The 20,797-nt window shown below is 45.8% G+C and overlaps 1 protein-coding gene and 1 long non-coding RNA gene across 3 annotated transcripts in view; one reads left to right on the plus strand and one right to left on the minus strand.

Moving 5' to 3' along the window:
* The window catches only part of EIF4H (eukaryotic translation initiation factor 4H), a 27,155-nt gene extending 25,688 nt beyond the window's left edge, over positions 1–1,467 (minus strand). For both annotated transcript variants that reach the window (XM_038539083.1, XM_038539082.1), the window contains exon 1: positions 1,311–1,467. In XM_038539083.1, coding sequence (XP_038395011.1) covers positions 1,311–1,369 — 59 coding nt within the window. In that variant the 5' untranslated portion in view covers positions 1,370–1,467. The remainder of the gene's footprint in view (positions 1–1,310) is intronic.
* A 15,207-nt stretch (positions 1,468–16,674) lies between these two features.
* LOC111096485 lies at positions 16,675–20,175 on the plus strand. The gene is made up of 3 exons (XR_005360321.1): positions 16,675–16,736; positions 17,600–17,717; positions 19,641–20,175. It is a non-coding gene; the product is annotated as an uncharacterized LOC111096485 (long non-coding RNA).
* The last annotated feature ends 622 nt before the right edge of the window (positions 20,176–20,797 follow it).

Below are 20,797 nucleotides of genomic sequence, written 5' to 3' on the forward strand. Positions count from 1 at the left end.
AAAGAATCCTGGTTATTAAATGTCAACATGACTTAAGTGCAAATTTGGTGTCTAGAAACCTACCCCAAAGGCAATACTTTTACGTGTCATCCAACATCTATTCCTTTTTTTTATTAGCAAATAAAATATTCTTTGAAATAACAGGTGGCTCCACCTTCCCCATCTTCCACGTTCTAGTGCCATTAATATTAGGTGCATTCCCGCACCCAAACAAGCCTTTGTTTGAGCCGGTCCCAAACCTAGGTATTAAAAGGTCATTCTTCACCAAAGACACTTTTGGGATAGCAACCCAGGAGACTGGACACCTCAGTAGGTACTATTGTAGTGTTGTCCTGGCAAAGTAATCCTTTCTGTTAGAGTACACAATGGCCAAGTGTGTCCTTGACAAACAGCAAGACGTTTATAGCCCGTCTCCTAAATTCCGTGTGAGGGAACTTGTATTAAACACACACACACACCCAGTGCGGATGCCCGCTATTGAACACCGTAAGCTTCTTATTCATTAGTCAAGAATTGCTCTTTTAAATGAGGTGTCTCGATTATAGACAGTCTGTATATAACCGAAGTCGCGCGCGGTTCCTTCTCCGGGTCGGAAGGGGAAACGACGGAAAAATAGTACGTAGCACCTGTCAATAAGGCACGGTGCTCCCAAGACGCACTGGAATTAAAAAAAAAAAAAAGAAAAGAAAAAAAAAAAGCTATTATGTATTTTCTTTTGCTTGGTGTCCCCCTCTCCCGGCGTGGATCGGACCATTGCCGGGCTGGAGCCGCCAAATCCCTGCCTCACACAGAAGGGCAGGGACTCACGCCCCGGTCGCCCTCCCGACCTTAGCGCGGGAGCCCGCAGGGCAGACGGACCACCGGCGGCCGGAACCGGGCCGGGCCCCCACTCCGCCCGGCAGCAGATGCTCGCACGGGCCCTGCCGTACTGGGGGCTGGGAGCGGGAGCGGGAGCGGGAGCGGGAGCGGGAGCGGGAGCGCGTCTTCCCGGGCGCTCAGCGCCACCGCGGCCTGGCCTTGCGGCCGAGGCGGCGCCGAAACGACGCGGCGGCGAAAGGCGGCGGCGGCGGGAGACCCAGGGACGGGCCTGCGCCGCGAGCAGGACGCGGGGGACACTAACCGCCGCCGCCCCCTCCCCGAGCGCGCCATTTCCAGGCCCCGGCCCTCCGGGCGCCTCTCCCAGGCCTCCGCGGGCCCGGCCGGGCCCCCTGCCGCCCGCCGCCCCAGGTGAGCGCGGGAAGGCCGCCGCCCCCGCCCCCGCCCCCGCCCGCCCCCCGCGCCCGGCCGGGGCCCGCGCCCCGCCGCCTCACCCTCTGCCGCCGCCGAAGCTGCTGTAGGCCCGATCGTCGTAGGTATCGAAGTCCGCCATTTGCCGTCTCCGCTCCGAGAGGAACCAGGGTGAGCGAGGAAGGACCCCGCAATATAACTCCCCCCGCCCCGCCGCCGGGGCTGTCCGCCGCGCCGCCTGATCGCAAATCGCACGCACGCACGCGCGCGCGCGCGCACGTACGCCGCGCCGCGCCCGGCCTGGGCCGACGGGCCGCTGCTGGCCCGGCGCGCTCTGCGGCCCACGTGGTGCGGCGGGGCGGGGGCCGGGCGCCCAGCCCTGCGTGCCCGCCCATTGTGTGCTGGCCCCCCGGCTTCCCCCGCGGCTGCCCGCCGCCGCCGCCGCCGCCCCCGCCCCGCCCCGCCCGTGCGCGCGGCCCGCGCCCTCCGTCGGCGCGCCCTGACTGTCCTTCCCGGGGCTGCGCCGCGCCCCCGGGGTCGCTCAGCGTTCTGCGCTCCAGCCCTGGCAGCGCCCCCGGAGCTCTGCTCCGCTTGGCCCCGCCCCGACACCCTCTTCCCGGGCGGAGGGTCGCCCGCCTACGCCTAAGCAAGGGCCAACTCCTCCAGGAAGCAACCCCCCCCCCCCCCCCAGCTGGGCACTCGCTGAGAATGCGCAGGGACGAAGGGCCCAGACGGGGTGAGGACCCGGGCGTGCGAGCGACCCCGCCGTCTGGCTCGTGGGTGTCGGGGGTGGGCGGCCGTGTTGAGAGGACCGGGTAGGTGTCCGAACTAGCAAGAGTTGGCGCATCCTGCTTTTGCAGAGGTCATTGCGCTGGGAAGCCATTCAACCCTGACTCGAATTTCAGCGAGCTGTAGCAAAGCGTGGCTATGCAATGAGAATTAATGACGCTGGTGCTCGCTCAGCTCTGCAGTGGAGATTGTGTCCAGGCACAATGTAAAAGAACCTCAATTTTTGCAGTGCATGCCCGGTACTTTTTAGATATAGGCAGTTTTTGCTACTCTAGCCCAGTGCTGGGATTGACAGAGCAGCTATGGAGTCATTTTATGCTTTCATCCCTTTTTTATTTCCAAGTGATAGAACCACTTTACTGGGATGCCTAGGTGGCTCACTGGTTTGGTCGTGTGCCTTGGGCTCAGGTTGTGATCTCCGGATCCGGCATCGGCCTCCTCTCAGGGAGCCTGCTTCTCCCTCTGCCTGTGTCTCTGTGTCTCTCATTAATAAGTAAATAAAATCTTAAAAAAAAAAACAAAACACTACTATCTGTTAGACCTTGAGTTACTTGGCTCCGCCTCCTACTAGCAGTGTGACTTATAATCAAGTTACTTAAGCTCTTCAGTGTCTCAATTTTATCATCTATGAAAGGAGAGGATATCCCCTACCTTCTAAGCATTGTAAAGATTAGATGAAGAAACGTTGGGGAAATTCGTGTTGCACAATGATTATACTGAGCACACATCTATGTACCTGGCATCAGTATGGCTATTTGGTTTCTTCTCTCCTTGCAAAGCTTGAACTAGGACCCTCCCTCCACCTCTCTGCCCCCCCATAACATGTCCATTACTCTTAAAACGTACCCAGATGCACTTGACTACATGGAAACGTTATTTTTATTTTATTTTCTTCCAGTTTTATTGAAACCTTAATATTATTCTTTTATTTTTTAAAGATTTTACTTATTCATGAGAGACAGAGAGAGAGGCAGAGGCAGAGGGAGAAGCAGGCTCCCTGCAGGGAGTGTGATGTGGGACTTGACCCCAGGATCATGACCTGAGCCAAAGGTCATCCACTGAGCCACCCAGGTGCTCCCCACCCCACCCCACCCCCGCCCCAATATTTATTCTTGAATGGCTTAACTACGGTTCTTTTTTTTGTTTTCTTAACTACGGTTTGGTTTTTAATCACAAAGTCACCGAGAGTGAGATCCTGTGGGACAGGAACCCATATTGAGAGTTCTCGGTCATCTCCCACAGAGCTGTATGTGAGGGAGAGGGAGAGGGGATAATTTATCATTAGTAAAATAAAAAGAGGGAAGACTTTTAGAAAGGCCAATGGCTGGGGCCCTCCAAGTATTGGGACCATCCATGAGTCATCCCCTTACTCCAGAGTTAATCCCCCTTTCTCTATCCAGCTAGCACCTAGGGTCAGTCTTGGGTCGTACTCCTACTAGCCGAAAACCTTTCCCTTTTTTTGGGTTCTCCGGCACACAGCCTGCCTCTCACCCAGGATCCAGAGGATGGAAGCCAGCCCTAGAAAGTAACGTCCACACGGCAAATGCCTCCCTGGCACAGTTAGATGCCCAGCCTCTTCTGAGGTTGTCCTCATGAGCTTTGATCCTAATTTGCTCCCAGACTCCTGCAGAGTGCATATCCCGGTGTTTACCAGTTCCCAGGAGTTGTGGGATAGGAGCCTCCCTGAAGGCCCAACTCAGATGCCACTTTCTCTGGGAACCTTTCATGTAGTGGCAAGGTCTGTGGGTTGCATTTAAGCTGCTCGTGTTTAATTCTGGCCAAGCCACTAACTACTAGCAGTCTGACCTCAAGCAAATTGTGTCAGCATCAGTTCTTCGTCTATAAAGCAGGAAAAATAGTCATTGTGATCTTAATTTTTAGTATTTAGCTATTTGTAAGTTCTGATACGTTTTGTTGGTGTGATATTGTTAACTTATCTAAAATAACCCAAGTATGAATCATTTTTATGTCGAGATTAATATCAGTGATTTAAATAGTCAATTTCTGTGAAGAGGCCTACTGATACTCTGAATCTGTACAGGACCGCTCTTGTGTGAATCTCAGTATGCATCTGTGTTGAGCTACCGCAAAGCTTCCATTACAAGCTCCAGGTCAGAGACTTTCCAAACAAGTGAATCTGAGTATGAGAAAAATGGAAATTGACTCATGAAATTCTCCATCTACATGTGATGACCATAAAGAACAAAGTACTGAATACGCCTGTCTTTGTAACCAGATCTATAGCTCACTAGCATTAAAGGCCTGCGGACTTAGCAAAATAACTGAGAAAACTGTTTAAAAAGATTCCCAAATTTATCAGAGAAGAGATGGGAATGTTTGGATAAGGAGGATGCTCTGAGTCTGTCTCCTTGGTCTGATCTGTTTGCCACAGAGTGGTTGCAAAACTGAAATCAGGGCCTGCCCTCATTTCTCCCACCCTCCTGTCCTCCTGAGTAGGAGCCAGAGCCCCTCCTCTGGTCTGCTCCCCACCCAACCCCTCCCTGTCTCTCTCATAGCTCTCAGCCCAGCCACGCTGGTTTCTGTGCTCTGTACGCCTAATGCCCCAACCTTCGAGCCTTTGCACCTGCGGTCCCCCTGATAACCCACATGGCACCCACCTTCGCTTCCTTTAGGCTTTTGCTCAGAGAAGCCCTGAAGCCCTCCCTAACCTGCTCTGCTTGAAATAGCAGCAGCCCCCAGTTCCTGTTAGCTCTTATCTTACCTGAGATATTATCTCTTATTTTCTTATTTAACATTTGTGTCCTGAGAGCAGGGACTTTGTTTTCTGCTTGCTGATAAAGTCTTAGCACCTGCAGCAGGGTCTGCCTCATAGAAGACACTCAATAAATACTGGTTACTTCAACAGAGATGGGAATCTGATGAAAATTAGATTAAAAGCCTTTCTCCATCGTCCTGTTTCCTCTGGACCCTCAACGTGGGCAGCATTGCAAAGAGCTTCTGCAACCACTGGAGCTCTGTGGACCCAAAGACTCTGTGATTCGATTATGGAGCCACTCATGTGCTCTATTAGGTTTATTTTTGACAGTTTTATTTTGATACAATTCGTATACCATACAATTCACCCATTAAAGTATATGATTTAGTGGTTTGTAGCATAATCAGAGTTGTGCAACTGTCAACAACTCCCTCCCTCCCTTTCCCCCCCTTTTTTTTTTTTAAGATTGTATTTATTTATTCATGAGAGGCACAGAGAGCAAGGCAGAGACACAGGCAGAGGGTGAAGCAGGCTCCCCGTGGAGGAGCCCAATGCAGGACTCAGTCCCAGGGTCCTGGGATCATGACCTAAGCCAAAGGCAGATGCCTAACCACTGAGCCACCCAGTGCCCCTACTCTCCTTTTTTTAAATGTAGGTGTGGAACCCCATGCAGGGCTTAAACTTATGACCCTGAGATCCAGACTTGAGCTGAGATCAAGAGTTGGACACTTACCTGACTGAGCCACCCAGGCACCCCAGAACATTTTCATTACCTGAAAGAATGGGCAATACTCCCCTCAGTCTTAACTCACAAACCCCCACCTCCTTCCCAGAGCTAGGGACCAAGAAATCTACCTTCTATCCTTATATATTTGTCTCTTCTGGACATTCCATATAAATGGAGTCCTTCAATATGTGGCCCTTGTGGACTGACTCCTTTCACTCAGCATCATGTTCTCAGGGTTCCTCCAACCTGGAGTATGTATCAGTGTCTCATTCTTTCTATTGCCAAATAAGATTTCATTGTATGAATAGATCACATTTTATTTATCCCTTTGGTGATGCACATTTGCGTTGTTTCCATTTTAGGCCAAATCATTTACAAGCAATGCTGCTGTGAAGATTTATGTTTTTTTTGTGTGGATACCTTTTCTCTTCTCACAGGTGTCACCTAGAGGTGGAAATGCTGGGTCATTTGGTACTTCTATGTTTAACTTTTTGAGGAACTTCCAGACTGTTTTCCTAAGTGGCTGCACCATTTTATATCCCCACCAGCACTGTGTAAGGGTTTCTATGTGTCCTCATCCTTGCCAACGCTGGTTACTAACTGTCTTTTTTATTATAACTATCTTATAGATACAAAGTGGTATCTCGTGGTTTTAATGCACCTTCCTCCCTTCCTTTCCTCTTTTCTTCCTTTCCTCTTTTCTTTCTTTCTCCTTCCTTCCTCCCTCCCTCCCTCTTTCTTTCTTTCTTTCTTTCTTTCTTTCTTTCTTTCTTTCTTTCTTTCTTTCTTTCTTTCTTTCTTTCTCCCTCCCTCCCTCCCTCCCTCTCTCTCTCTCTCTCTCTCTCTTTCTTTCTTTCTTTCTATTTATTCATGAGAGACACAGACTGAGAGAGAGGCAGAGGCAGAGGGAGAAGTAGGCTCCCTGCAGGGAACCTGATGCAAGACAAGATCCCAGATCCCGGGATCACTACCTGAGCCAAAGGCAGGCACCCAACCGCTGAGCCACCCAGGCATCCTATTGATGCACATTTCTCTGATGGCTGTGAACTCATCTTTGCGTGTGGTTATTGGCTGTTTATAGATCTTATTTGGAGAAATGTGTATTCAGGTCCTTTGCCCATTTTTAAGTTGAGTTATTTATTTCATTATTGAATTGTAAGAGTAGGGCAGCCAGGGTGGCTTAGCGGTTTAGCGACCCTTCAGTCCAGGGCGTGATCCTGGAGACCGGGTATCGAGTCCCACGTCGGGCTCCCTGCATAGAGCCTGCTTCTCCCTCTACCTGTGTCTCTACCTCTCTCTCTCTCTCTGTTTCTCATGAATAAATAAAATCTTAAAAAAATTTAAAAAAAGAATTGTAAGAGTATTTTATATAGTCTAGATATAAGACCCTTATCAGACATATGATTTGCAGGATTTTTCTCCCATTCTGTGTTGTTGGTTTTTTTTTTCACCTTTTTTAATGGTGCCATTGAAACATAAAATTTTTTTTTTTAAGATTTATTTATTGGGATCCCTGGGTGGCGCAGCGGTTTGGCGCCTGCCTTTGGCCCAGGGCGCGATCCTGGAGACCCGGGATCAAATCCCACGTCGGGCTCCCGGTGCATGGAGCCTGCTTCTCCCTCTGCCTGTGTCTCTGCCTCTCTCTCTCTCTCTCTCTCTGTGACTATCATAAAAAAAAAAAAAAGATTTATTTATTTATTCATGAGAGACTCAGAGAGAGAGAGAGAGAGGCAGAGACACAGGCAGAGGGAGAAGCAGGCCCCCGACAGCACAATGTGGGACTCGATTCGGAATCCCGGGATCACACCCTGAACTGAAGGCAGATGCTCAACCACTGAGCTACCCAGGCATCCCTGAAACATAAAGTTTTAATCCTGTCCAACTTACATATGTTTTATTTAGTTGCTTATGCTTTAAATGTCGTGCCTAAGAAACCATTGGCTAATCCAGTCACAAAGATTCATGCTTATGTTTTCTTCTGGAGTTTTATAGTTTCTGTTCTTATATTTGGACTTTGATCCATTTTGAGTTAATTGTTTTAAAAGATTTTATTTATTTGATGGGTGGGGGATTGGAGAGAGAGAGAGCATGTGCATGCACAAGCAGGGAGTGGGAGAAGCAGGCTCCCCACTGAGCAGGGAACCCCGACTTGGGGCTTGATTCTAAGATCCTGGGATCATGGCCCGAGTCGAAGGCAGATGCCCAACCAACTGAGCCACTTAGGTGCCCATTGAGTTAGTTTTTTTAAATTTTATTTTAGGGGATCCCTGGGTGGCTCAGCGGTTTAGCGCCTGCCTTTGGCCCAGGGCGCGATCCTGGAGTCCCGGGATCGAGTCCCACGTCGGGCTCCCAGCATGGAGCCTGCTTCTCCCTCTGCCTGTGTCTCTGCCTCTCTCTCTCTGTCTACATCTATCATGAATAAATAAATATAATCTTAAAAAAAATAAAATTTTATTTTAAAGTAGCCTCTATTAGCCTCTCTTGAGCTATAAAATAAAATAAAATAAAATAAAATAAAAAAGTAGCCTCTATATTCAATGTAGGACTCGCACTTAACAACCTTGAGATCCAGAGTTGCATGCTCCAATGGCTGAGACAGCCAGATGCCCCAAGTAAATTTTTATATATGATGTAACATAGGGCTTCAACTTCATTCATTTGTATGTGGATATCCAGTTGTCCCAGCACCATTTGTTGAAGACTAGACTATTCTTTTCTGATTGAGTTGTGTTGGCACCCTGGTGAAAAATCTGTTTTTTTTTTGTTTGTTTGTTTGTTTGTTTTTAAGTAGGCTCCACATTCAGAATGGAACCGAACATGGGGCTTGAACTCATGACTTTGAGACCAAGACCTGAGTTGAATCAAGAGTCAGACTCCTGGGGATCCCTGGGTGGCTCAGCGGTTTAGTGCCTGCCTTTGGCCCCCGCGTGATCCTGGAGTCCCGGGATCGAGTCCTGCACAAGGCTTCCTGGAGCCTGCCTCTCTCTCTCTTTCTGTGTCTCTCACGAATAAATAAATAAAATCTTGAAAAAAAATTAAAAAAAAAAAAAAGAGACTCCCAACCAACTGAACCACCCAGGCACCTGGTCAAAAATCATTTTGTCAGGCTCTGTGCTCAGTGTGGAGTCTGGTTAAGGATTCTGTCTCCCTCTGCCTCTCCTCCTGCCCCTCCTGCTCATGCTCTCTCTCTCTCTCTCTCTCTCTCTCTCTCTCTCAAATAAATACATCTTAAAAAGAAATATGGGACGCCTCTGCCTTTGGCTCAGGGCATGATCCTGGGGTCTCAGGATCGAGCCCCACATCGGGCTCCCTGCATGGAGCCTGCTTCTCCCTCTGCCTGTGTCTCTGCCTCTCTCTTTCTGTGTCTCTCATGAATAAATAAACAAAATCTTTAAAAAAGAAAAATAAAATAAAAAAATCTGGCTATAAATATGTGAGTTTATTTTTGGACTCTCAATTCTCTTCTCTTGGTCTATACGTGGTCTAGCCTTATACCAGCACCTCAGTGTCTTCATCACTGTTGCTTTGCAGTGAGTTTTCAAACCAAGATGTGCGAGTGTGAGTCTTCCAATTTTGTGCTTTTTCTTTTTATCAAGATTGTTTTGGTTATTTGGGGTCTCTTTTTCATATGAATTTTAGGATCAATTTGTCATCTTGAGAGAGGTCAGCTAGGATTTCAGCAGGCATTGCGTTAAGGCTGCTGATTAAAATGGGAACTATTGCCAGCTTAACAATATTAAGTCTTCAGATCTGTGAACATAGTATGTCACTCCCTTTATTTAGGTTGCCATTAATTTCTTTCACCGGTGTTTTGCAGTTTTCAGAGTACAGTTGATGCACAAAAAGCTTGGAGGCTAGGGGTACTGACCCTCTGCACATTTAAAAATCTGTGTATAACTTTGGCTTTCCCGAAACTTAACTACCAGTGGTCTTCTGTTGGCTGGAAGCCTTACTGATAACAAAAGTAGTTGGTTAACATATATTTTGTATGTATATTATAGATTGTATTCTTATGATAAAGTAGGCCAGAGAGCATTATAGGAAAATCATAAGGAAAATATATTTATAGTACTGTATCAAAAAAAAAAAAAAAAGAAAAAGAAAAGAAAAGAAAAGAAAAGAAAACCCACTTGTACATGAACCCGCACATTTCAATTGTGTGTTCTTCAAGGGTCAACCATAAAAGTTTTGTACTACTTTTGTTAAATTTATTTCTAAGTTTTTTTTGGTGCTGTTGTAAAGTGGAATTTCTTTTTCAGTTTGCTCGATGTTATTGTATAGAAATACCATTGATTTTCACGTGTTGATCTTGTATACCGCAACCTTGTTGAATCCCACTTGTTCCTTTTAATGGCTTTGAAGTAGATTCCTTAGGGTTTTCTCAGTACAAGATCATGTTATCTGCAAATAGAGATAGTTTTACTTCTTCCTTTCCAATCTAGGTTCATTTTATTTCATTTCTTGCCTCATTGCTCTGGATAAAGATTATAATATTGAACAGAAGTGGTGAGGGTAGAGGTGCCTGGGTGGCTCAGTCGATTGTGTCTGCCTTTGGCTCTGATTGTGATCACAGGGTCCTGGGATCAAGTCCCGTATTGGGCTCTGTGATCAGCAAGGAGTCTGCTTCTCCCTCTCCCTCTCTCACAAATAAATAAATAACATCTTTTTAAAAAAACAAAAAAAAAACAAGAAGTGGTGAGTCTAGACATCCTCCTTTTGTTCGTGATCTTAGGAAGAAAACATCCAGTCTCATCATTGAGTATGATCATTAGCTGTGGATTTTTCATAAATTCCCTCTATCAGATTAAGACAGTGCTCTTTTGTTGCTGGGGTATTTTTTTTTTTTTTTGTTATTGTTTGTTTGTTTTTAAGTAGGCTCTACGGAAAAAAAAAATAATAATAAGTAGGCTCTACGCCCAGTGTGGGGCTTAAACTCATGACCCTGAGATCAGGAGTCTCATGCTTTTACCAGCTGAGCCAGTCAGGTGCCTCCTGTTGCTGGATTTTGTTTTTTGTTTTTTTTTTTTAGATTTTATTCATTCACGAGAGACACACAGAGAGAGGCAGAGACACAGGCAGAGGGAGAAGCAGGCTCCCTGTGGTGAGCCGGAAGCAGGACCCCAGGATCATGACTTGAGCAAAAGGCAGATGCTCAACCACTGAGCCACCTAGGCACCCCTGGTTTATAACTTTTGAATAATGCCTTTTGGGGGTAGGGGCAGAGGGAGAGGGCAAGAGAGAATCCTAAGCAGCCTCCCCCTCAGCACAGAGCATGTGTTCACAGGGCTCAATCTCATGAACCTGAGATCATAACCTGAGCCAAAATCAAGAGTCAGGCTCTTAACTGAGGGAGCTACCCAGGCATTCTGAATAATGCTTCATTTTTATCTCTTTAATCGGCTAAACAGTAGTATGTTTTTTATAAATAAGCTTTAACTTAATATTTTGTTAAAATATTTGTATTTGCAATACAATAAATATTTAACTTCACTGACCTTAGCTTGTGCATCCTAAACACTTTTTAGAAATAAATTTTGTGGGGTGCATGGGTGGCCTAGTTAGTTAAGGGTCCAACTTTTGGTTTGGTTCAGATCATGATCTCAGGGTCGTGAGATCCAGCCCCACATCGGGCTCTGTGCTCAATGTAGAGTCTACTTAAAGACTCAACCTCTCCCTCTGCCTCCTCTCTGCCGTGTGCACACACACTCTCTGTCAAATAAATCTTTTTTTTTTTAAGGTTTTGTTTATTTGACAGAAAGAGCAGAAGCAGGAGGATGAGCAGAAGGAGAGGGAGAAGCAGAGTCCCTGCTGAGCAGGGAGCCCAACATGGGACTTGATCCCAGGACCCAGGGATCACAACCTGAGCCAAAGGCAGACGCTTAACTAACTGAGCCACCCAGGCCCTGCTAAGTTTTTACAAAAAACAAAAAACAAACAAACAAACAAAAAATTTGTGAAATAAATGCAAAATGCCTTTGCTGGAGGCGAGAGTGGTGGGGGATGGGGTAATGAGGTGATGGATAGATATTAAAGAGGGCGCATGATGTAATGAGCACTGGGTGTTATATGCAAATGATGTATCACTGAACTCTGCCTCTGAAACTACTAATATACTATCTGTTAATTAATTGAATTTAAAGAAAAAATAATAAAAATAGTTTAAAAATAATGCAAAATGCCGGTATTGTCTGTATTATAATGTTCTACTTCATGAGGTTGTTAACAGAATTAAATGAGCTCAGTCATATAATGCTTTTGCATGATGCCAGAAATGGCAATACATGTTTCACATGTAACTTATTACTATTACTCTTACATATATGAAAATTTCCCTGTTTTTCCCAGGCGTGCCCCTCTGATCTTGCAGTCAGGCAGTGTTTTAGCAGCTGGTCATTTACATGACCTGTGTTCCCCACTGGACAGTTGTTTCCTTCAGAACCAGGCTAGTTTTGGCCTTTTGGCCTCTGGCCAACTGAGGTCTGGTCTGGCACCCCAGGCCTCTGGATCACAAGAGGGAAATGTAGTGCGGAGAAGAAAGAAGGGATGCCCAGAGCCATAGCTGAGGGCCCCTTGGCTCAGAGGACCCTGGCCAAGGAAGCTGTGGGTCTGACCCCTGATGCTTGAAGTCACTGGGCAGAATCGAGGTTGCTTCCAGGGTAGGTGATCCAGCCTGTCCTCCCCAGAGCTCCTTCTCAAACCTAGACCTGACTTCTTGTGGCTTGGGGGAAAGGCACAACCTGGGGAACCATGGAGCAAATATACCTCTTATAGAAGACTCTCCACCCCTGACTGATGTCTTTCAAAGAACTGGAACATAATTCACTGAAATGCCTTGATTTCTTGTTTGTCTTCAAAAACTGGGATGATCTGGTGACTGCCGGCTTTCATTTGTTTGTGGCACCGGGCACTGGAGTTGGGTATTGGGCCATGCTGGGCCCCACCACTCCCTACTGACTTCCCTACAGGCTTTTCCTCTCTAGGGACTGGGTACTGCCACTGAGTTTGTATTTTACCATTTTATAGAGTGGTATCAGACTGCACCTTTTATATTCCTTCTGTACATTTGCATTCCAAAGTATATTTCTCAGATTGGATCTTGATGTTTGTGGAACTAGTTCATTCTTTTTAACAGCTATATGGTGTTCCATTGTATGAATAAATGACTATTTATTCATTCCCTCACTAGGACCAGTTGGTGGTTGGATGTTAAAATATCCATTTTATAAATGGTTGTTGATTTATGTGGGTTTTTAATTTATTTTTCTCTTAAAGATTTATTTATTTATTTTAGAGAGAGACAGAGAACGTGTGCATGCATGTACAAGCAGGGGTAGAGGGAGAAAGAATCTCAAGCAGATTCCCTGTTGAGCTTGGAGCCTGATGTGGGGCTCGATCGCACATCCCTGAGATCATGACCTGAGCTGAAACCAAGAGTTGACACTCAACTGACTGAGCCATCCAGGTGCCCTTGACTTTTTAGTTTCTTGAATATATTTTGGTAAGTTACATTTTTAAGACTCAATACCTATTCCATGTAAGATTTAAAATTTACTGTCCTGAGTCGTTCATAGTAAAACCGCACCTGTATCTAAAATATGGTTCTTTTTCCTTCCAATAGTTATTGCTGTTCTCTCTCTCTCTCTTTATGTTTTGCCAGAGGATTTATTAGGCTTTAAAAATTTTTGGGGGGTTTAAGGCCCCTCTTTTATTTCTTTGTTCTCAATTTTATTGTTTCTTTATTCTCTCTTTTGGAATTTTCGGTTTTGTTTGGCCCCTACTACCTGCCGCCCCACCCCCACCCCCCACCCCAGCTTCCTGAGTTGACTGCCTAGCTCACTGCCTTTGGGGGTTCTTTATTTCTCAGATATGTATTTAAGGTTATAAATTTTGCCCTAAGTATTCCTATAGCCATATCCTCCCAGTTTTGTTATATGGTGCTTTCATTTCTTCTTCGACTAGTGAATACTCAGAAGTGAATTTTCAAGTTTTGAATGCATAGGGATTTGCTTATGTTCTATCTCACTGATTCTCCCTATTGTAGCCAGAGAACATGATATATGTGATAGTAATTTTTTGGTATTTATTAAGACTTGTTTCTGACTTAACATGTGGTCAGTTTTTGAAAATGGTCCATGTGTATTCTTTTTCTTTTAAATATAAGATTTTTTTTTTTTAACATTTTATCTATTTACTCATGAGAGACACAGAGAGAGAGAGAGAGACAGAGACACAAGCAGAGGGAGAAGCAGGCTCCATGCAGGGAGCCCAACTCGGAACTAGATCCTGGGACTCCAGGATCACACCCTGGGCCAAAGGCAGGTGCTAAACTGCTGAGCCACCCAGGGAACCCCATCCATGTGTATTCTCTAATTATCACATATGGAACTTTATGAGGGTAGTTTATTTTAATTTAATTTAATTTTATTTAATTTAATTTAATTTTATTTTATTTTTGTGTTTTTATTTTTTAAAAGATTTTATTTACTTGTTCATGAGAGACAGAGAGGGAGGCAGAGGGAGAGGCAGGGTCCCTGCTCTGTGGAACTCCATCCCAGGACCCCAGGATCATGACCTGAGCCAAAGGTAGATGTTCAACTGACTGAGCCACTCAGGCACCCTGTTTTTTTATTTTTAAAAGATTTATTTGAGAGGGGGGAGTGCTCAAGAGAGAGCATGAGCAGGGAGAGGGAGCAGCAGACTCCCTGCTGAGTGCAGAGCCCTATGCCAGGCTGGATCCCAGATCCCAGGACACCAGACTCATGACCTGAACTGAAACCAGACACTTAACCCACTTGAACCACCCAGTTGCCCCAGGATTTTTTATTTTTTGAAGTAATCTCTACACTCAACATGGGGCTCAAACTCACAACCCTGAAATCAAGAATCACATGCTCTAAGGACTGAGCCAGCCTGTCACCCCTGTGAAGGTCCTATAAATCTTATACTTTTCATCTGTTTAATGGAGCTCTTAGCTGGTGGGGGAGGTATTTTAATGTCTTTCACTGTGATTGTGGATTTGTCGATTTATATTCATGAGTCTGTAAATTTTTGCATTGTGTATTTTGAGACGGTTGTTAGGGGCATAACGGTTTAAATCCTTTTATCTTCTTGGTCAACTGATCCTTTTAACATTATGTAGAGCCTCTTTATTCCTACTAGTGTTTTGTTTTGTTGTTTTTGTCTTAAAGCCTGCCTGAATATGTTCATACTACTTATATGAGTAAGTACCTACTCCCTATTGTATTTCTGCACACCAGCTTTCTTCTGCCTTGCATATTTTTCCCTCATTTCCTTACACTTAGCCTCTGTGAATCTTTATATTTTTAGGTGAGCATCTTGTAAATAGCAGACAGTTAAATATTATTACTATCATATTATTTGATAACCTTTTAATGGCAAGTTAGTCCATTTTCATTCATTGTGACTACAGATGTATTTGGATTATTTATGTCATTGTATTAAATTGGTCGATACCTTTTATTCCTTCCCCTAACCTTTCTTTTTTTTAAAGTAATTTTAATTTTGTTTTAAAGATTTTATTTATTTATTCACTAGAGACACAGGGAGAGAGAGAGAGAGGCAGAGACACAGGCAGAGGGAGAAGCAGGCTCCATGCAGGGGGCCTGACGTAGCACTGGATCCCGGGTCTCCAGGATCAGGCCCTGGGCTGAAGCGCTAAACCGCTAAGCCACCTGGGCTGCCCTCCCCCAATCTTTCTAATAAGAATCCTATTTCAAACATTTTAGAAATTGTCATTCAATTTCCAGCATGCAGTTTTGGTGCAACAAAGACTAAAAGTAATCCCAAATAAAACAAGGACCCTAGAGTTATTTTTATTTTTTAAGTTAGCTCTGTGCCCAACATGGGGCTCAAACTCATGACTTGGAGATCCAGAGTTCGCCTGCTCCTTGGATTAAGCCAGCCTGGTGCCTCTCTGCTGTTAATCTTATTGATGTAGTTTTCGAATGTGGGTGAAGTCCCCAGCCAACAGCCAAGAAGGGATCCTTGAGAAATCTTTGGTGCAAAAAGGTGATTTTATTAAGGCCTGGGGACAGGACCCATGGGCAGAAAGAGCTGCTGCCCTGGGGCTGTGAGGAGGGGCTGATTATATACTTGGGAGTTGGTGGAAGGAAAAAGGGAGGTGCCCAAAAACACTTTCGTCTGCTGAGGACAATCCTCAGGATACTGGCGACCTTCCTTGCCTTTGTCACAGTTGTCAAGCTAAGTGCTTTTCCCTCTAGCAAAGCATTAACATTAAGACAGTTGGAAAAAAAAAAAGAAAAAAGACAGTTGGGAGTTTCCTGGAGAAAGGTCACATGTATCCCACTCAGAAGTTGGGGAAGGGGGGTGGTTGTGGGGTATCAGCTATGATTTTGTCCTCAGCTTGCCTTCTGCTCCTTCATCATTATGGTCAGATAATCAGCATTTCCCCCTCTGGTAGCCTTTTTTTTTTTTTTTTTTTTTTTAAAGATTTTTATTTATTTGAGAGAGAATGAGAGAGAGAGAGATAGAGCACATGAGCAGGGGCAGAGGAAGAGGGAGAAGCAAATTCCCCTGCTGAGGAGGGAGCCTGATACAGAGCTCCATCTCAGGACCCCAAGATCATGACCTGAGCTAAAGGCAGATGCTTAACCTACTGAACCTCCCAGGGGCCCCCCTCCCTCCCTCCCTCCTTTTTCCCCCTCTTTTTGCTTTTGTTCTGCACTTTCACTGTGATGGTTTCTTTTTTTTTTTTTTTTTTTTTTTTTTTTTTAAACTGTTTTTTTTTTTTTTTAATTTTTATTTATTTATGATAGTCACAGAGAGAGAGAGAGAGGCAGAGACAAAGGCAGAGGGAGAAGCAGGCTCCATGCACCAGGAGCCCGACGTGGGATTCGATCCCGGGTCTCCAGGATCGCGCCCTGGCCCAAAGGCAGGCGCCAAACCGCTGCGCCACCCAGGGATCCCACTGTGATGGTTTCTAAATGAAGACTTGTCATTTCTAAGTATGGGTAGGGTTTATGCTTCTTGAATCTTTAAATTTGTGTCTTTTGTCAGGTCCAAAAATTTAGTAATCATTATGTCTTTTTTTCTTTTAAGATTTTACTCATTTGAGAGAGAGAGAGAACGAGCAAGAGCGAGTGAGCAAGCAAGCAGGGGAGAGTACAAGCCAAGGAGAGAGGCAGAGGGAGAAGCAGACTCCCTGCTGAGCAGGGAGCCTGATGCAGGGCTTGATCTCAGGACCCCAAGATCAGGACCTGAGCCCAAGGCAGGCACTTAATCAACTGAGCCACCCAGGTACCCCTGTCTTTTTTTTCTTATTATTAAGATTTTATTTATTTATTTAAGAGAGAGAATGAGTGCAGGAGAGCATGAGCAGGAGGAGAGGCAAAGGGATGGGGAGAAGCAGGCTTCCCGCTGAGCAGGGAGCCCAACACTGAGGTTGATCCCAGGACCCTGAGATCTTGACCTGAGCTGAAATCAAGAGTGACTGAGCCACTCAAGCACCCCTTAAATCATTTTAATTGAATTACAATGCATACCCAGAGAAGTGTGCAAATCATAGGTATACACCTCACTAAATTTCCATAAGTGAAAAACCCTTAGAATCAGTACCAGGGTCAGGACTCAGAACATTCCAGAACCCATGGAAGCCACTCCAATGCCCACTCCCAGTTTCTTCTTCCTTCCAAAGGTTAGCACTTTTTATAGTCATTTCTAGGACTCATTTGATGTTGTCCTTCAGCTTATTGTATTCTGGAGTCTTGGGCTTCTCATCTTCTGTTAGTTGTGTCCTGAGTTTCAATCCTAGTGAGTTGTCCCTCCAGGGATTTTTCCATTTCCTACAGTGAGCTCATCTTTAAGGTGGTTGGTGTTGAATGATCCTTTCCTCATTCCGTAGCAGCCTGGATAAAATGGAGCATGGCTCCCAAGCTTTTCCCTTTTGCTTATGCCCCAGGAGTATCATCAGACCAGGCTCAGTTTTTATGGCAGTGTTTGGCCTGGAAGTTTCGGGACTGCCACAGCCCAGCCAATTGACATCCCAAACCACGTGATGCTGGATTGGGAGCTTTGGATTCTCAGGCTGAAACAGACAAAGCTTGCTTGTCACCTCCCTGTGGATGGGCACATTGTCTCAAGGTCCCCCTTTCACTTTTCAGAGACCTCAGGACCAACCTCTGGCCTTCGGTGTGGCCCAAGGCTATGTCCTGTCCCCATATGGGCCCTGAGCATAAGCCATCACTGCTCACACCTACCTCAGCACAGGACAGAAGCAGGGTGAGTGCATTAGCTGTCCTCTGCAGGGTCAGTGCCCTCTTGTTTGTGGCATCTGGGGGATTTCTCTTTCTTATGTGTGAACTCAGCTGTACATTTGAAGTAATTTCTGTTTCTTTGACCATCTGAGGAGTTTGTGAGGAGAGAAGTTTCAAATTATTTTGGTATGCAAAATCAGAAACACTAGAGAGGGGGTATTAGGTGGGCTGTTGAGCACTTGAAAGGTAGCTCATGTAGCTGTGGAACTTATTTTTAATTTTCATTGAATTTTTTTTTAATATTTTTTTTTAATTTTTATTTATTTATGATAGTCACACACAGAGAGAGAGAGAGGCAGAGACACAGGCAGAGGGAGAGGCAGAGACACAGGCAGAGGGAGAAGCAGGCTCCATGCACCGGGAGCCTGACGTGGGATTCGATCCCGGGTCTCCAGGATCGCGCCCTGGGCCAAAGGCAGGCGCTAAACCGCTGCGCCACCCAGGGATCCCATGAATTTTTGTTAATTGACACTGATTTATAAACAGTGACTGGTAGCTAGCGGCTCCCAAACTGGACGATGCATCCTTGGGTTGGAAGGAGGAGCTCCTCATGGCCCCCTGGACTGAGCAGGCTCTGGTTACACTCATCCCAGAGTGTGGACAGCCTGCATTCCTGTCTTGTTCTACGTCTCTGACCATCTTGATGGAGCTTAAGTGGGAACCATGTGAGTTGGCCTAGATTCCATCCTGTGGATTTGGACCTGCCAGTGCCTGATGAATGGGCCAGGGAGCTGTATCAGGCCCCAACTGTTTATCTGTTGAGGGTGTGGCACAGAGTTGAAAAGGATTAAGAACAACCCTGAGTGACAGTCAGGACTCCCATTGCCTCTTTTGCCCCTTAAAGCCTTGGCTTTCGGGATCCCTGGGTGGCTCAGCGGTTTAGCACCTGCCTTTGGCCCAGAGCGTGATCCTGGAGTTCTGGTATCGAGTCCCGCGTTGGGCTCCCGGCATGGAGCCTGCTTATCCCTCTGCCTGTCTCTCTCTCTCTCTCTGTCTGTCTATCATAAATAAATAAATCTTAAAAAAAAATAATAAAGTCTTGGCTTTCTCGCTTTATCCCCTCTCCTTACCCCATTCTATCTTCAGCCGTTTTTGACCCTCAGACTCTCCCTGGAAGGCTTCTCCTCCTGCAGGACTGACCTCCCGAGGGGTTCCAGCTATCTGGGGGCCTCGGTTACAGCCTCACACAGCTCAGGATCCCCCAGACACATCCCGCTTTCCTAAGCCTGGGTGTTTGCCCATCCCATTCCTCCTTCCTAGCTGTCCCTCTGTCATCCCCACTCCCACTTTCTTGATGGGCACATTTTCATTCTCTTTCAAAACCAACCTCCAATATCACCTCTGCAAGAAAGCCCAATTTCTTTTTTTTAAATAATAAATTTATTTTTTATTGGTGTTCAATTTGCCAACATACAGAACAACACCCAGTGCTCATCTCGTCAAGTGACCCTTCAGTGCCCGCCACCCAGTCACCCCCATCCCCCGCCCTCCTCCCCTTCCACTACCCCCAGTTGGCTTCCCAGAGTTAGGAATCTTCATGTTCTGTCTCCCTTTCTGATATTTCCTACCCATTTCTTCTCCCTTCCCCTCTATTCCCTTTCACTATTATTTATATTCCCCAAATGAATGAGACCATATAGTGTTTGTCCTTCTCCGATTGACTTATTTCACTCAGCATAATACCCTCCAGTTCCATCCACGTTGAAGCAAATGGTGGGTATTTGTCGTTTCTAATAGAAAGCCCAATTTCTGTACTCCCCTAACACTCCTGACCCGCATACTCTCCTGATACATAAGTCTATGTATATTTGCGTATGTATTCTTGTATATAAAACGTTTATGAAGGTACACTTTTTTTCTTTTAAAGATTTTATTTATTTATTCATAGAGACACACAGAGAGAGAGAGAGAGAGAGAGAGAGAGAGAGGCAGAGACACAAGCAGAGGGAGAAGCAGGCTCCATGCAGAGAGCCCGACGTGGGACTGGATCCAGGGTCTCCAGCATCATGCCCTGGGCTGCAGGCGGCGCCAAACTGTTGCGCCACCAGGGCTGCCCGAAGGTACACTTTGTATGCATGATGGGCAAGATTCAAAATTCACCCATGATAGCGAAGTTTGTCTCCCTTACACCCTGGGTTCCAGGCCACCCGCCCCCCTTCCTCAGGGCAACTACTGTCCCTCAACACCGGGAACACCCTTCCTCAAGAGCCTAGGGACTCCTTTTGACCTGCTCATGGACAGCAGGTGCCTGGAGGGCAGGGCTAACCTAGCCCGTTCTCTGTAGGACTCCCTGGGCACAGGAGGGGTTTGATGTGTGGGCGGACCACAGCCATCTGAGTACCAGGCTCTCAGGGTAGTAAAAGGGAGAATGATGGAGCCCTATCTGCGAATTGGGCTCAGTTGATTGGGTGGCTGTCTTTGGCTCAGGTCATGATCCCAGGGTCCTGGGATCGAATCCTGCATTGGACTCCCTGCTCAGCTGGGAGCCTGATTCTCCCTCTCCCTCTGCTTGTGCTCTGTTGTTCTGTCAAATAAATAAATAAAATCTTAAAAAAAAAAAAAAAAAAAAGAATGGACCATAGCGCTACGGTGACACTCCCCCCACTGGCTTCCCCAGGGCACCAGGGCAGTGGCCGGGAAGCAGGAAAGCGAAATTCTTGTCTCATGGAGTCAGAGAATGAATCTTTTTTTTTTTTTTTTTTTTTTTTTTTTTTTTTTTTTTTTTTTTTTTTTTTTTTTTTTTTTTTTTTTTAGAGAATGAATCTTGAGTCAGAGGATGAACCTCATGGATAAAGGAGAGTGAATAAAGCTATAGAAGTTGATTAACCAAGGATACAGAGAAAGCTCTCAGGAGCCAGAGGGATCCCGAAAGTGTTTACCAAATGGGAGCCTCCACTGACAGTCTTTTATTTAGAACTGACCAGGGAGCTCATGGCCTTATCATTTTTATGATGTCTTGGTTTGAGTGAGGGCTGGTGATAACATCTCGAATGGCTTCTTTTTGGGGCCTGGTTATTCTTTGTTGGTCACAGATGACTGTCAGGA

Source organism: Canis lupus, chromosome 6 (assembly GCF_011100685.1).
Source record: "Canis lupus familiaris isolate Mischka breed German Shepherd chromosome 6, alternate assembly UU_Cfam_GSD_1.0, whole genome shotgun sequence".
NCBI lineage: Eukaryota > Metazoa > Chordata > Mammalia > Carnivora > Canidae > Canis > Canis lupus.